Source organism: Labrus bergylta, chromosome 11 (assembly GCF_963930695.1).
Source record: "Labrus bergylta chromosome 11, fLabBer1.1, whole genome shotgun sequence".
Taxonomy (NCBI): Eukaryota; Metazoa; Chordata; class Actinopteri; order Labriformes; family Labridae; genus Labrus; species Labrus bergylta.
In genome coordinates this window covers 28,880,864-28,896,384 of record NC_089205.1, presented here as the reverse complement: position 1 = coordinate 28,896,384, position 15,521 = coordinate 28,880,864, and the positions used below count along the sequence as shown (strand labels likewise).

Genomic DNA, 15,521 nt, shown 5'->3' with positions numbered 1-15,521 from the left:
AGGTGGGACTCCCTCACCTGGTCTCGTATAGAGTGACAGCGTCCGTACTCCGTCTCTGTGCTGAATGACACGCAGCCCACCAGCTTGGTGCCGGTCAGGGCGGTGATGCCGTCATCGTAGACGGCCAAGACGCACAACTCGTAGTCCCGCGACGACGCCAGGTCGCTCAGCAGGAAGTACTTGTGGTTGGCTGGGATCATCCTGCGCGACGAGGACGACAGAGACAAAAAAAAATGTGTTTGATTATCTGGAGAACATTTCTGCACATTCTTCCTCTAACTTCATGCTCAAACACTGCAGAAGTTAGAGGGAAGAAAGCAGAAAACACTTAGTCTAATTATTCCACCACCTTCTGTCCCAGACTTTCTTGGATGTCCGTTAGTAATGATACACTAATCACAGGCAATGACAGAGCTTCAACTCCGGGGCCAGACAGCAGCAATTTCAAATCTCACTGAGACTCTGACAGATTTCTCGAGGAAGAGGGAAGAGGAGGCCGGCAATAAAAGTGGTTAGATGTGAGTTTTTTTTTTTTGTGCCAGACAAAAAGAAGGAAATGAATTTGTGGAGGCACATATTGAATTCTTTCTGAGTCACCACAAAATGACAAAAGTATTTTCTTCCACGAGCAATACGATTTAGAATAACAAAAACTTATTTTACAAAAACCATTTGCCACTAGATGGGTTATTTTATGTGTTGTTATCTGAACTAATAGAAAGTACCAGAAGTTTTCACTGTCACAGGGAATCAATCTGGGGCGGTCTCAGAGCTCTGGCTTTTAACATTTTAGCTACAATGAGAGTCAGGACTGTGTACTGCAACAGCAGATACTACAAGGTTCTGTAGGATTTGCCAACATGTCTCATATATAGATGAAACTATCTCTTGGGGCGCGCTAAAATGAAGGAAAAAAAACACAGTTTGAAGTCGGGGTTCCAGCCTGAAAATACATTTCAAAAAGCTATAAAAACACAAGTTATTCCAATGCAGAGAACTCATAATCTTAAACTGAGAAGAATCTCTGCAGTGATAAAATCAGCAGAGACATAATCCAGTCAGGTAGCAGCACATCAAATGGTAAACGATTAATGGACTTGAGCTTGTATGGCGCTTCTCCAGTCTTTCTTTGACACCACAGGTCCGAGCTGCACATTCACACACTGAAGGTAGATGCTATGTAAAGTGTAATCCCATTCATACACATGCATAAGCCGCAGACGAAGCGGGGTCAAGGGTCAAGCCCAAGGACACATCAGACAAGTAGCTGCAGGAGCTGGGGATCGAACCCCCGACCTTCCGGTGAGAAATGACCGACCCGACCCTCCACTACAGCCTCTAGGTCACTGGCTCTCTCTGTGACATGTGACAAACAAGGAAGATCCCCCTTTTGTTCCATCTGCTTGTGAGGGGTTTTAAAAATCAGGATTGCTGACTAGACAACTAAGTCAAAAGGTCAAGTTGGTGAAAATAATCAAGCAAACTCCAGATATTCAAAACAAAGCTTGATGAGAAACATTTGACATTTTACAAGTTTTGTTGAGCATCATTATTCGTCACCTGGTTCATGTTTTGAAAGGTTGCAGTTAGGTTTTGTTCATGCAAACAAACCAGCTCTTTAGGATCTGGGAGAGCATCACGGTTTGGACCTTCATTAGGTGATACTTAAAGTCGACCTATTCTGCTGATCCTCATTTTAAAACTCACATACAGTGTTTCAATGCTGGATGTCTAAACTAAACGAGGGTTAAGTCTCAGATCATGAGGTAAACTATGTTGGAGTAATCCCAGGATGAGACTGCAGAGGGCGCTAAACGGCTTGTTCTTCAAATCAAAACATAGTTTCCCGATATGGAACCAGGAATTTTCACCAGACGGCTTCAAGCCTCGACGTAAGCCGCGCGAAACCTCTCACATAGACTCTCTTCTCCAGCTCTGGAGATCAGCCTCCCTGCAGCCCTGCAGCGTTCTGCTTCCAGAGAGCTGGCCAATCAGAAGAGAGTGTGCACACGGAAGGGGGGCCTTAAAGAGACAGCAGCAGAAAGTGAAATGAGGGTTTCTACTGCTGTCAGCATCAGATGAAAGTTTTAACTTAGAGGATCTCGTCTTAGGAATTTGTTTTTTTGACATTTCAGTGTGTCAGCAACTTTTATTTTCATCTCCTCTGCTTGAAGTTTTGTTTTTATCTTTACTTCTTTTATCAGATTTTGTCAGGTCGGTGTATTTTATCAGTCTCAGTCTAACATTTGAGTGAAGACCCTTCCGTCATCTTTCTGTATCGGTCCGTCTCTACCTCCTCATGACCCGTTTGTCCTCCTCATGCAAATTATACATTTACACTTGTGTTGCAGCTTCGTCCTTTGTAATGACTTTGGGTCTCGTTGTGATGCAGAGAAGCAGACGTGGAGATCAAACACAATGTTCTGAGCAGAGGATTGTTCCAATAATGCAAAAAGATTGAAGCTGAAGAAGAAAATTGAAGAGGAGAGATATCCACGGAGGAAAGACAGACGCAGAAAGAGAGGAAAGAGGGGAGGGAAAGAGCGATGTAGCAATTTCAATTTTAAACCTGAAATCAAAGGGTACAAGGGATGAGAGAGATTAAAGACAGAGGCGAGGAAGACAGCGGCGGGAAATAGAGGAAAGACAGAATATGTGAAGAGAAAAAAAGATGAAGAAGGAGAAGAGCAGACATGATGAGAAAGAGCAGACAAGGTGAGACAGAAAAGAGACGGATGGAGAGGGAGTGAAAATAAGGAAATGTCACGGTGGAGGACGCGGGGGAAATGAGGGGAAAATGAAAAAACACAAAGACAAAACAGAAACAAGAAATGAGACGTTCACAGCAGAGACACGAGGAGAAAAGAAATGTAGAACTTTTACACTAAAATATCTAAATTGATAAAAAATGGACTAAACCTTTGTTATATATTTTTTGTTGAGTTCTTACATGACCTCAAATATTTCCAACAGTTATCAAGCCAGAAAAATCTGTAATTTTAGAGCTTGTAATGCCATGACAGACACAACATGTTAATCGTTGCCGTGGAAACACCAGTTGTTACGTCATTCGACCGCTGCATAAGGAAGTGCTGAGCTTGCTACTGAAAGCTGCTGTACTGTCACAGTATGTGCTGCTGTCATAAAATCATGTAAATTATACTCGGATACATCAGCTCGTCTGTAAACATATTCTCTTCTTCAGGTCGGTTTCACTCGGTGTCATGACTACGGTCAACTCAGAGTTTTTTTCACCTGGGATGGGGCGGGAGTAGCCGAGAGAATCACTCCCATGATTCCCCGCCAGCCTTTTACCTCATCTTTTGTTATTGTTTTTTGAAAGAGAGCCCCCTGGTGGTGGAATTACAAACTGTACCTTAAATAGGGGCCCTGCTGTTTTTTTCAACATTTTCTGTCCTAATTAGCTGCCATAGCAACACTTCTCAGAGGTTGGAAACACAAATCCCTAACACCAGACATTTGAGCTTTTCTATATAAACCAGAATCTCTGATTGCTCCTTGAAGGCGCATTTTTGTAACGTCAACCTTCACAACTTTACACATTTCTTGATTGGCGTGGAAAGTGTAACGATGGTTGCATCTTGTTGCTAGGTGATGTGAAGAGGACTAGAGAATAGTTTAATTATAATTCCATAACCATGTGCAGAAGGGGAAGAATATATGTTAATGCAGCCCCGTACTCATGAGTGGTTTCCCTCTTCAGCGAGCGGTGGCGTTTTACCTGCTCTGAAACGAATCTGCAGCGTGACAGGAGAGTGTTCAATGAAGAGGCTGTTCAGACAGAGGAATCAGCAAAAAGGACGATTTTTAACCGTGCCACCCTTTAAGATAATGGAGAGCCCGGGCTGTGATTCCTTTAACTAATTTGAGTACAGATAGTGATGGATGAGAGACGAGAGAGCAGCGTGTACAAAGAACAGAGAGGGGGGGGGAACAAAGACGGAGTGTTCTGGGCTGCACAGAGACAAGAGGAGATGTTATCGATGGGATGATAATAAAGCCCAGAAACATGGGAGCTGTGAACTAGGCCACCCTCTGAAACTCTGAGATTACTGCCAGCACTGGACCGACTCATCCACTCTGTTACACACACACACACACACACACACACACACATGCAGGAAAACAGCCCGACATAAGGGCACAAACAAGTGTTTGGACTACAAACGATTGCTCCCCCCTCCCCCTGCTGGTCTGCGCTCACTTTAGTAACATTGTTCTGTACCCGAGTATACTTGTGTGAGTTCACACTCCGATACAGCAGGGGGCGGTATGCACATGGTTGGTTTGCAAATCTGCCAAAAAATAAGTAGCCATGGCAACCACTCACACACCGAGTCCGTCCTGCTAACTGTGGATGTTTTTGTTACTTAAGAGACGCCAACAATGATCTACTTCCTGCGTCCACATGGACCCGTGCAGCTCAGAGGATGAAACGGGCTCGACAGGAGCCGTGTAGAATTATGTGATATAGCCGTCCACTTGCTTGATTGAGCACGGTTGCGTTCACATCTCCTGCAGACTGGACACAAGTGCACATGATTAGGGCTTGTGACCACATCTTTAAAGTCTTTATATGTGATTTTTCACACTTAAATGTAGAAATCAAGTATCTCCTCTGAAAATAACTCTGTGAGTCATGACTGTCTACAATGGGTGTAACACCCGAGTCCCACTGTCTGTGATGTTTTCAGAGTTTTCAGAGTCCTATCTTCACTTTGTTTACATCGCCTGGACGGCCGGCTGACTCCTCCCCTCGTGTATAAAAGTTGTTTAATTGAGGGACTAGAGAAAAGAAGAATAACATACTGTACTCACTGCTTAACTGTGTTTCTAGATCACGCTCATTTCAGGTAAATTTACATGCAGTGTGAAGATACCAGCATAATAAAGATCGCTAGCATTAGCATGCTAACACAAGAATGCAGCGCGAGTTGTTTTGGTTTCATGCTGGTGCTCAAGGGCGCTTATAAAGCCTTTAAGAGCGGACTTGGGCCCAGTCCCCGAGGATCCGGGTCCCTTGTTTTAAAACCACCTTAAGAAAAAGAATAAAACTCAGTCTTATCTCTGTCCTATTACAGTAAGCTGTACATGTTATTAACACTTAAGGGATTGTGGAGCTTTTGAAAAATTGTAAAAAGGAAAAAAGACTAAATGACCAACTTCTTCACAATCAATGGGGGATGTTTGCTCATTTTTGAAAAGAGCCATTATGCAGTCACTCTGTAATAATGTTACTCTGTGTCTCCTAAATGTGTTGATGTCTGTTGCTGTATCATCTCCTTAAGGTTCATCCAACTTAAATATTCTTAAATATTCTTAAATATTCTTCACTCTTAAATTTAAGACTTCAACATTTTACAAAAAGCTCTGAAAAAGCTCTGTGGTCTGTGTGTGTGTGTGTGTGTGTGTGTGTGTGTGTGTGTGTGTGTGTGTGTGTGTGTGTGTGTGTGTCCTATATTTGATGCTGGCGTCAGGTGGTGCAATGTAGCGCCTATTTATCAACACAAGAGCGGAGTTGAGGAGACAAGGAATGGAATTATAAAGCCTATTCTGACCCGCAGGGCATCTTTATGAGTGTGTGTGTGTGTGTGTGTGTGTGTGTGTGTGTGTGTGTGTGTGTGTGTGTGTGTGTGTGTATTTCTGTGTGCGAAAGGGTAAAAAAGAGAAAGATAGAGCGATAGGAGTGTCTGAAAAAAAGGCTCTCTCTCACACACACACTCACACACACACACACACACACACACACACACACACACACACACACACACACACACACACACACACACACACACAATGTGCAGGTACTGTTATTAACTGTGGCCTTGCTGTTGCTGAAGGTAGGTCGCGTCTCAGCCTGAAGCTTGGACAGAAAACTTTATGAAGGAAGCTTGAAGGTTCTGTTTCCTGTGTGGCTCAGAGGTCAGAGGTCAGAGGCGTTAGCTCTCTTTAACTGTACAGAATGATACATTAACCCGTCTTAATATTTTATATTATTTTACAGATTTGCTGTGAACAATAAAACTCTGTAATAAAGTGTCTGAAGGCAGTTTGTCAATGCTTCCTTAACACTCTTTAATGATCTTATTTATAGTGTTTATTTTAACATTTTAATCCCGCCTCCTGTGTGTCCTCATCACAAATCCCTCACAGAGTTTCCTCAGTTCATCCGCTCCCGTTCCAACTGAGTCTTTTTTTAAATCATACTATAGCACTTCATATGAAAGCCCATCTCTAATTTAAGACCTGCTCCCTTTTTACTAGCCTGGTGTTGCTGCACGTTCTGATAAATATAAAATAAAAAATATGAACAAGAGAGTGTCTCTCTCTCTCTCTCTCTGTCTCTCTCTCTCTCTCTCTCTGTCTCTCTCTCTCTCTCTCTCTCTCTCTCTCTCTCTCTCTCTCTCTCACACACAGTGCAGCAGGTTGGCAGACACACAAATCAAGATCAAATAAGTGATTTGTAATTTCTTTATTGATGTCTACATTTTGTACTCAGTGAAATCTAAAGTATTAAAGTCTTTCCCATCTTCGCTGTGATGGAGTTTTGTTTGAAAAAGATTTAAAGGCCCCGTCTCGTATCGACGCCTGTCCCAATTAAAGGCCGGCTCATTCCACAGACTGAAGTCGATCAACATTTATGGGATTTTCTTTGTATCAACCTCGTGGGTGGATGATCGAGTGAAGAATTAACAAACTTCCTCGACGTGCACCTCTTTGAGGAGAAGTGATTTTATGCACTTTTTTATGGTAGCTGGCACATTGTTTTAAAACAACTTTTGCTCGGGCTCCTTGAAAAAAGAGATGTCTTAATCTTCGTCGGAGAGGTCAACAAGCTCCAGCAACGCTCGACGTTTGAAGATGAATTTTTCTAACTTTAATTAGACCGACATGTCTCGGCTTGTGGCCTTCATCAGGGTCATCCTTTCACTCTCTATGCACCTCTGTAGTTCCTCTTCTCTGCCATGTTAGAATAAAGGTTTATTACAACAATATTTAGGACACACTGCACTTTAGCTCACGCTGTAGCTCGAGGAATCTGTGTACAAGTTGGGCTTTCTGTTCAGCCTGTTTTCTCACACAGATCATCATCATTCAGCATGCATCTTTAAAACGAGTATTTGTGCAAAATTCACACATTCAAAGGTCACATCACTCCTCAATTGAAGCATCGTGGTTATTAAAATATACAAGTCAGATTCTGCACTTGTGTTCAGAAAATCTGATTAGTTATTCTACAGGTTTTTTATATATTTAACATCCTTTTGTCATGTCTGATGATGTCATCATGATGTCATCAGGGTCATCTATACTCTGGCTTTGTGGACTTGTGATGACTAGCGGAGCGAGGACACTGATTGACGTTGAAAAAGGTGGAAAGATTAGATCAGCGAGAGACGGTCTGAAGCTAAATGCACCAGAGACGGGGTGCCGGATAGTCTAGCGGTTACGTCGCGTTCCCCATGTACGGAGGCTACAGTCTTCAATGCAGCGACAAAGTGGGTTCAAGTCCAACGTCGGCTTTTTGCTGCATGTCATTGTCATCCCCCGCTCTCTCCTCTCAATACTTCCTGTCTCTCTTCAGCTGTCACATCCAATACATTTTTTTTAAATGCACCAGAGATGCATTGTGGGAAATGCTGTTTTTTGGAGGAAGGAGTGTTTCATCTTTGCATGAGCTGCACAGATTTTTACCGACTTGTTGATGTTTTTCTTCTTCATCTGAAACAGTATTGGGATGTTCTGTGATTTGAAATAACTCAGGTTAAAAAAGGAAACAAAATTATCGTATAAATGACCATAAAAACTGACCACCCCCTCACCTTCTTTTTAATAATGAATGCAAGAGTAATCCCCAGTAAATGATTTGAGTGATACAGAGTTTTAGGGCATGACTTTTATATAATCTTCTACCTATTTCTACCTTTTTTTTTGCAGCAAACAGACAATCCAGAAGTCTTTGTGTAGTGTTTGAAAAGCCGGCTGAGTTATGATGAAAAAGAACAGCTTCAGTGGCAAACAGCCAGTGAAGGTTATTCTTTATTTAACACTTCATATTCTACTTTACCCTTGCCTCGGGCGCGGAACCAGTTAAGAATCCTGCATAATGAAAACCAGCCAAAGAACGGGGATAATTGCAGTTTAAGTATGTCAGCATGGTGGTGTGCACTGTTTCATTTAAGCTTTTGAATAATGCACATCTCATAATGACATGAAATATATTAAACGTCACATATAGAGAGAGGAGCGTGACCTCAAGTGTTGCCTCTTTCTGCTCGTGAAAAGCTCTGTGAATAATGCAGCGTCCACAGCCGTGTGAAATGGAGCCACTCAGGATTTCAGCCGAGGCACGACACTAAATCCAGCCCATCACTCGGGTTACATTTCATCTCAGCGTCTCCTCGTTCACATTCTGTATGTATGAAAGAGCTGTAAGCCTCCACTCCTTTTATGCTCCATTATTAAATGACACAGTCGTCGACTGAGAGAAATGCAGCTCGACTTGCCTCTGGAAACACCCACATGCATCTTTTATTTCCTCTACAGTGAAGGTCACTGATTTTCAGTTAGCTGCACTATACATCCTGTTAAACTTTAACCGTACAAGACGAGGTCAGTGTTCCTACAGAGCTCTGGATTGGATCAATAACAACAATAGTTATACGATGATTCAGGTCACGTTGTTATTTTGGTTTATTGGATCCTTTCTTCATAACGTCCCTAAATGTTCCTGATTAGAGATTGTTGGATGTTATCATACCAACGTTCTTTTTCAACCATCTGATTTTATCATTTTGTTCCAAACTTTAACCCATGCAATCGCAATTCAAAAATCATTCCATATCAATGAGGGCTGGCAGCATTGAAGAGGACATATTCAGAAAAATCCACTTGTTTGGTGTTTGTGAACATATATCTGGGTAACCTGAGAGTCTGCTGACCCACAAAATGTGAAATAAACCATCCAGTCCTTTGTTTGTGGTCTGCATAAGTCTTACAACACAGAGAAAAATGCTCTGTTTCTAATGTGCTCTCCTTGTGATGTCACAGTGGGATTCTGGTAAAAAAGAGAAACCCTCCCTTCCCCTGGTATCTCCACCCATGGACTCCACCTCCAGCCTAGAGCAAAATTTTGCGCAGGTCGGCCATTTTTATTCTCTCTACACAGGAGTGATGTCTATGGGGAAAACTCAGGGGGGGGGGGGGGTCATTTCATTTAAAGAGACACACACACCAAAACGGAGCGTTCTGAGAGAGCTGGTTTATACAGGGTCACAAACCTCCTCTGGTGCTTGATTCATGTTATACTTTGATCAAAGCACAGCACAGATGTTTCATGTAGACCACAGGGGGATTGTTTGAAAAGGTGGAGAAGGACAACACAGGTGTTAAAAGAAAATTAGTTTCCAAAGCAGATCGTCTAGAGTACAACATCCTGTCCTCATCCTGTGAAGCATGCAGCACTTTCCCACCACACACAGTTGCACAATATGGGAGCAGGTTAAGAGGCATGCGTTTTTGAATAAAGGTGTATAAATACAAACCTCTCAGAGCAGGTGAGAGCGGGCTGCCAAAGCTGAGTGAGTCAGAGCAGGTTGTACAATGATCAAACCTGAGGGAACACCTGAAGGCTGTCAGCGCGTCCAATAATCCAGAAATCAAAACACCAGGAAATGTGTGACATAACCGCTTACATGAGACATGACGACGGTTTCCCGAGTGTTATTTAAAGAACTGAATCGTGCAACACCACAGACCATCTCTTATATTATTTTAGATTTGTTTTCATCCCCTGAAAGGTGACTTCATGGAGATTATACCGGGACACTGAAGGTATGAAACACACATAGGTAATTCCCTTCACACCCCGAGAGACACAAGGTCAAGGTGAGACACATCCTTGTTATCATCATCCTCTCATCGTCTGAATATCAAGAAGGACAGACAGAAAAGAGAGCAGGAGGAAAGAAAAGACCAAGAAGCAGGAGGAGAGAGGGAGGGAGATAAGTGGGGGCGAGGAGGAGGAGGAGTGGAAAACGTCTTTGTGTTGATTAGAAAAAAAAAAAAGCATGAAACCTTTTCCAGGCACACGTGTTTTAATTTCACAGCTCATTCACAGATCAGTGTGTGTTCACCGACACACACAAGGTGTAAATGGAAGCAGCAGCAGCAGCAGCAGCAGCAGCTAGAGAGACTGATAACTACAGTCAATGTTTTCTTCCTGTTGGTAAGTTCAATGTGTGTTTTGGACAGAAGAAGAAGGGGAGACATTTTGTTCTTGTGTTTCTACAACAGAAGGAGGTGGAGGTCGTGTTGTTGTACTTGAAATTGGTCTTGGTCTCAAGACTGATTTGTGAAGGTCTTGAAATCTAAAGAATTTTTTCTCGGTGTTGTCTCTGTCTCAGTGTGGCCGGACTCTGGATTTTAAATCAAGACCGATCAAGACCACCACTGATTGACTCCTTTTCCACGTCATCACTGTGATTAGAAGGGAAACGCCTCGTTCTAAAACAACAAATAACTTTCTTTCAAATAGATTTCTTTCCCCGGATTACGGTCTAAGTGAGGGACAGGCCACCTGCACACAGGATGAGGAATTATCAATGATATTTATGGACTTGGTCTTGGTCTTGGTCTTGGTCTTGTCTCGGTCTCGGAGCACTCTGGTCTGAGGTCTGTCCTGGTCTTGGTTACTGTGGTCTTGACTACAACACTAGGTGGAGTCACATCATCCATCTTCACATCGAGTCAAAAGTCAAACTGGTGCATTGATATTAAGGTGCCCTAAATATCATCATAAAATATCCTTGAATGGAACCTTATGCACCTCTCTAAAGTCAAGTTTCCAGTCTTAAAAAAGATTTTTAAAAACATGTTACATCATAATTTAGAGGATGAGTAATAACAAACCCCGGTGAGGTTAAGCCCTGCAGACTACTCATTTCTATTTTTTTTTTTTGCTGAGCTTTTTGATATTTCTGCTGCTGAAGTGTTACATCACCTCAGCACAATGGAGGAGAATTGATTTATTCTGGTGCTTTTCCAGAAACAATATCCCGACTACCTGAGAATCCACAGGTGTGACCGTCATTGGGTTTCCTTCAGCAGAGGAGAGTCTCTCTTTCAGGGAGGAAGCACTGCTGTTGCTACCTTTAAATTAGACCAACAACTATCTGCAAGGCTAGAGAAGGTATTGATTGATTTTGGTGTCGATGGACGGATTCTTAAAGGAACAGTTTGATTCAACCACCCATCCATTTTCTTCTGCTTCATCCGGTCAGGTCGTGGTGGCAATAGATGAAATAAGTCATCCCTGACCTCCCTCTACCATGCAATATTGTCCAGATCAATTGGGGATTTGAGGAGTTCCTAGGCCAGACAAGATCTATAATCCCTCAACACATTCTGTGTCTAACCAGGGTCTCCTCCTAGTTGGGCGTGCCAGGTAAATGTAGCACACGTCTATTGCATTTCATTAAAGTCACAGTGTCACACATATTTTGATCTCAAACAATAATCATTTAAATATTTCTGTGTATTTATATTCTCTGTGACCTGGGTTACATAAACCTCCAAAGGGAGGCGATCAGGAGGCGTCCTAATCAGATGCTTGAACATCTTGAACCAGCACCTTTTCGATGCGAGGGAGTTGCAGCTCTACTCCGAGCTCCCCCCTGAATGTCTGAGCTCCTCACCCTCTCTCTAAGGCTGAGCCCAGACACCCTCCAGAGGAAACTAGTTTCACCTGCTTCTATTCTTATTTTTGATGACCACAGGTGAGGGTTGAATGAAGATGGACCAGCAAATGGAGAGCTTTTCCTTCCGGCTCAGCTCCCTCTTCACCACAACGGTCCGGCACAACGCCCGCTTTACTTTCTGACGCTGAGCCAACCTGTCTGTCTACACACAGTCCCTCATACCCTCACTCATGAACCATACCCCTGAGGTACTTAAACCCCTTAAACCCCTTTACTTGGGGCAAGGACTCACTCAAATTCTGCACTTGTTCAGAAACTCGGCCATCAAATCTGACAGTTATTCTGATGTTTTTTTTAAAATATATTTAACATCCTTTTGTCATGTCTGATGATGTCATCATGATGTCATCTGGCTTTGTGGACTTGCGATGACTAGCGGAGTGAGGACACTGATGGATGTTCAAAAGGTAGAGAGATTCGATCAGTGAGAGACGGTCTAAAGCAAAACGCTCTGGAGGGAGCAAACCACCTTTTACTCGGCAGAGAGCCATGGCCTCGGACTCGGAGGTGCCGACCCTCATTCCAGCTGCTTCTCTCTCGGATGCAAACCCCCCCACCCCACCCCCCAGTGCCTTTTGGAGGTACCAGCAAGAGGCAAACAAAAAATCCACACCATCTGCAAAAATCAGAGTTCACTACAACCCCACTTTAAAGGCTTTATATGTGATGTTTTGATCCAGCAGATGTCGCCCTTGAGCACCAGCATGAAACCAAAACAACTTGCGCTGCATTCTTGTGTTAGCATGCTAATGCTAGCGATCTTTATTATGCTGGTATCTTCACACTGCATGTAAATTTACCTGAAATGAGCGTGATCTAGAAACACAGTTAAGCAGTGAGTACAGTATGTTATTCTTCTTTTCTCTAGTCCCTCAATTAAACAACTTTTATACACGAGGGGAGGAGTCAGCCGGCCGTCCTGGCGATGTAAACAAAGTGAAGATAGGACTCTGAAAACTCTGAAAACATCACAGACAGTGGGACTCGGGTGTTACACCCATTGTAGACAGTCATGACTCACAGAGTTATTTTCAGAGGATATACTTGATTTCTACATTTAAGTCTGAAAGATTGCATATAAAGACTTTAAAAACAAACAAAGAAACAATCCTGTCATGTTTTAAACAAATGTTGCAGCCTGAAGAACACTAAACTCCTTCCCCAAACACCGAAATAAAATCTGTGTCCACTACTATATCTGTACTGAACTTACAGAGTCGTCTCTCTTTCTCTCTAGGTGCCTTCACAAGCAATAATACAACATGTCTGCTGTAACACATCTACTCCAGGTAATCACTTCTCACTCTGAACAAGACTCGATCTCGATGCAGATAAACCACAGAGACCAGGGAGTGTCAAAGATCCAAGACAAAACTTACAGAAGCGTCAGGACTGAGAGGAAACAAATACATATATATTTAATACTGTTTGGTGTTTCAGCACCACGGACAGCACCATGTATTTATCGACATCACGCTGCTGATGTTTCAGGGCTGTAGCCTCTAACAAACATCCTTAAAGGATCGATGAGTCAGGCTGATTAGACTCATTCACTAAGCACAGCTTCTTCCCCCGTCTTTAAAATCTGTGGTCAAGTGCTGATGCTCCTCATGAAGACTATTGACAGCGCACCATGAGGAGATGTCGATCGTCATGGCCTCATGGTTATGCTGGCTGACCTTAAGGAATGGTTAAGAAAATCTAACTTCTTTTGGATCTGTGTTAAAAAGAGGAGACGATGCCGGTCATAAAGTATCTCAGAAAAACATCCAAGAGGATATTTTACAGGTTTGGAAATCAAAGATAAGATATCAGGTACCTGTAAGCACAACGTGCATAATCAATCATTGAACTGTGTGTTTCCCAGTTCAGTTTTCTCATTTCAACACAGCAGAAGCAAACAGCTGAAAAAACAAAGCCAATCTGTTTGAACGGGAATCTGCTTGAGATTTGGATCGAGCGACAGAGATGCAGAGAAAAGTGAGTCAGACAAAAGGAGAAGATAAAGAAGAGAGACAGCTGGCTGAGAGGAGAGTGGGCATCATTAGTGGGAAAAAGGTCAACGTGCACCTCGGCTCAGCTCTACTGAAGGAACTTATTACACGCATGCAGTGCATGTGGGTGTTTTAGAGAAGCTCTGCTGGCTTCATGGAAGGACCGCTGCTGAGTGTGGGGAAGAGTTAAAAGTGAACGAGTGACCGAGGAAAGTGAGGGAGGTCGAGGAATAATAGTGTTGCATACAGATCATTTTTAAATCTAAGTGGTAAATTCAGATTTTTTTCTTGGGCTTTCTTTGCTGGGGGATCTAAATGACTAACAAGTAGAACGAGTTTTGGAATTGCTTCAGTAACGACTTCATCCCACAATGGAACAAACTGGTCAACGATTCAGACCAGAGCAAACGATCCTTAAAGTCTTTATATGTGATTTTCCACACTTAAATATAATAGAACTCAAGTATCTCCTCTGAAAATAACTCTGTGAGTCATGACTGTCTACAATGGGTGTAACACCCGAGTCCCACTGTCTGTGATGTTTTCAGAGTTTTCAGAGTCCTATCTTCACTTTGTTTACATCGCCTGGACGGCCGGCTGACTCCTCCCCTCGTGTATAAAAGTTGTTTAATTGAGGGACTAGAGAAAAGAAGAATAACATACTGTACTCACTGCTTAACTGTGTTTCTAGATCACGCTCATTTCAGGTAAATTTACATGCAGTGTGAAGATACCAGCATAATAAAGATCGCTAGCATTAGCATGCTAACACAACAATGCAGCGCCAGTTGTTTTGGTTTCATGCTGGTGCTCAAGGGCGACATCTGCTGGATCAAAAAATCACATATAAAGCCTTTAAGAGCGGACTTGGGCCCAGTCCCCGAGGACTTGGGTCAGGTGTACTTGGATCCGGGTCCCTTGTTTTAAAACCACCTTAAGAAAAAAACAACAACTCAGTCTTATCTCTTCTTATCTGCTGGATCAAAAAAATACGCATATTCTGCCTTTAAGGCACTGACACACCAAGGAGATCGTTGCTACCCGTCGGCCCCTGTATGCCATTTTTTTGGCAGATTCGACATGTTGAATCAGCGTCTGTGAGAGGAATCTCTCTGATTGGCTGTTCAGAGGTTTCATTTCTCTCCAGCTCTCCTCTCAGGTTCAGTAAAGCCTCTTGAGCATGTCTCTGTAGTATCCATGCTTTCACCCATTAGTGTGGTTTCTCCTTATTTGTCTCCTCCTCTTCTTTTCTTTTTCCACTAAAAGACCAAGAACTGACAACACCGGCGCCATTTTCTACTTCTTATCAGACATTATTCTCCATTAGTAGACGACCTATAATACGAGTGGTGAGCGACAGCGGGGTGAAAATGGTCTTCTCGTATCATAACAACAAACTACCGCCCCCTGCTGACATGGAGAGGTATTTCCTCTCACACATGAGCAGAACAGACGTGGTGGTTGGTCGTCGGCTGTAGTCTTTGTGGTGTGTTCAAGTGCAACTTTTTGGCCAAGACGTGAGGCGACACCACAGGCGGCCTTCGTTGCCAGTAGTTCTTTGCCGTCTGCTTGGTGTGTCAGGGCCTTTAGAATAACAATCTCAGCCCGTCAGTGACAGAAAGAAGAACTTTTAGCGTCCTTTGCAGCAGTTATGTTCAGATTCACTTCTGCAGGCTGAAATAATTCAGTGACGTCATTCCAAAACTTTCTAAATCTTCATCTTTTAGACCCTAAATCCCCAAAAAAG

The 15,521-nt window shown here is 42.9% G+C and overlaps 1 protein-coding gene across 1 annotated transcript in view; it reads right to left on the bottom strand.

The window, feature by feature from the left end:
• The window catches only part of si:cabz01090165.1 (uncharacterized protein LOC100333421 homolog), a gene marked incomplete in the record, with an annotated part of 351,393 nt that overhangs the window by 14,076 nt on the left and 321,796 nt on the right, over nucleotides 1-15,521 (bottom strand). Inside the window, 1 exon segment of the mRNA XM_065960260.1 lies at nucleotides 18-201. Within this exon segment, the coding sequence (XP_065816332.1) occupies nucleotides 18-201 (184 nt within the window).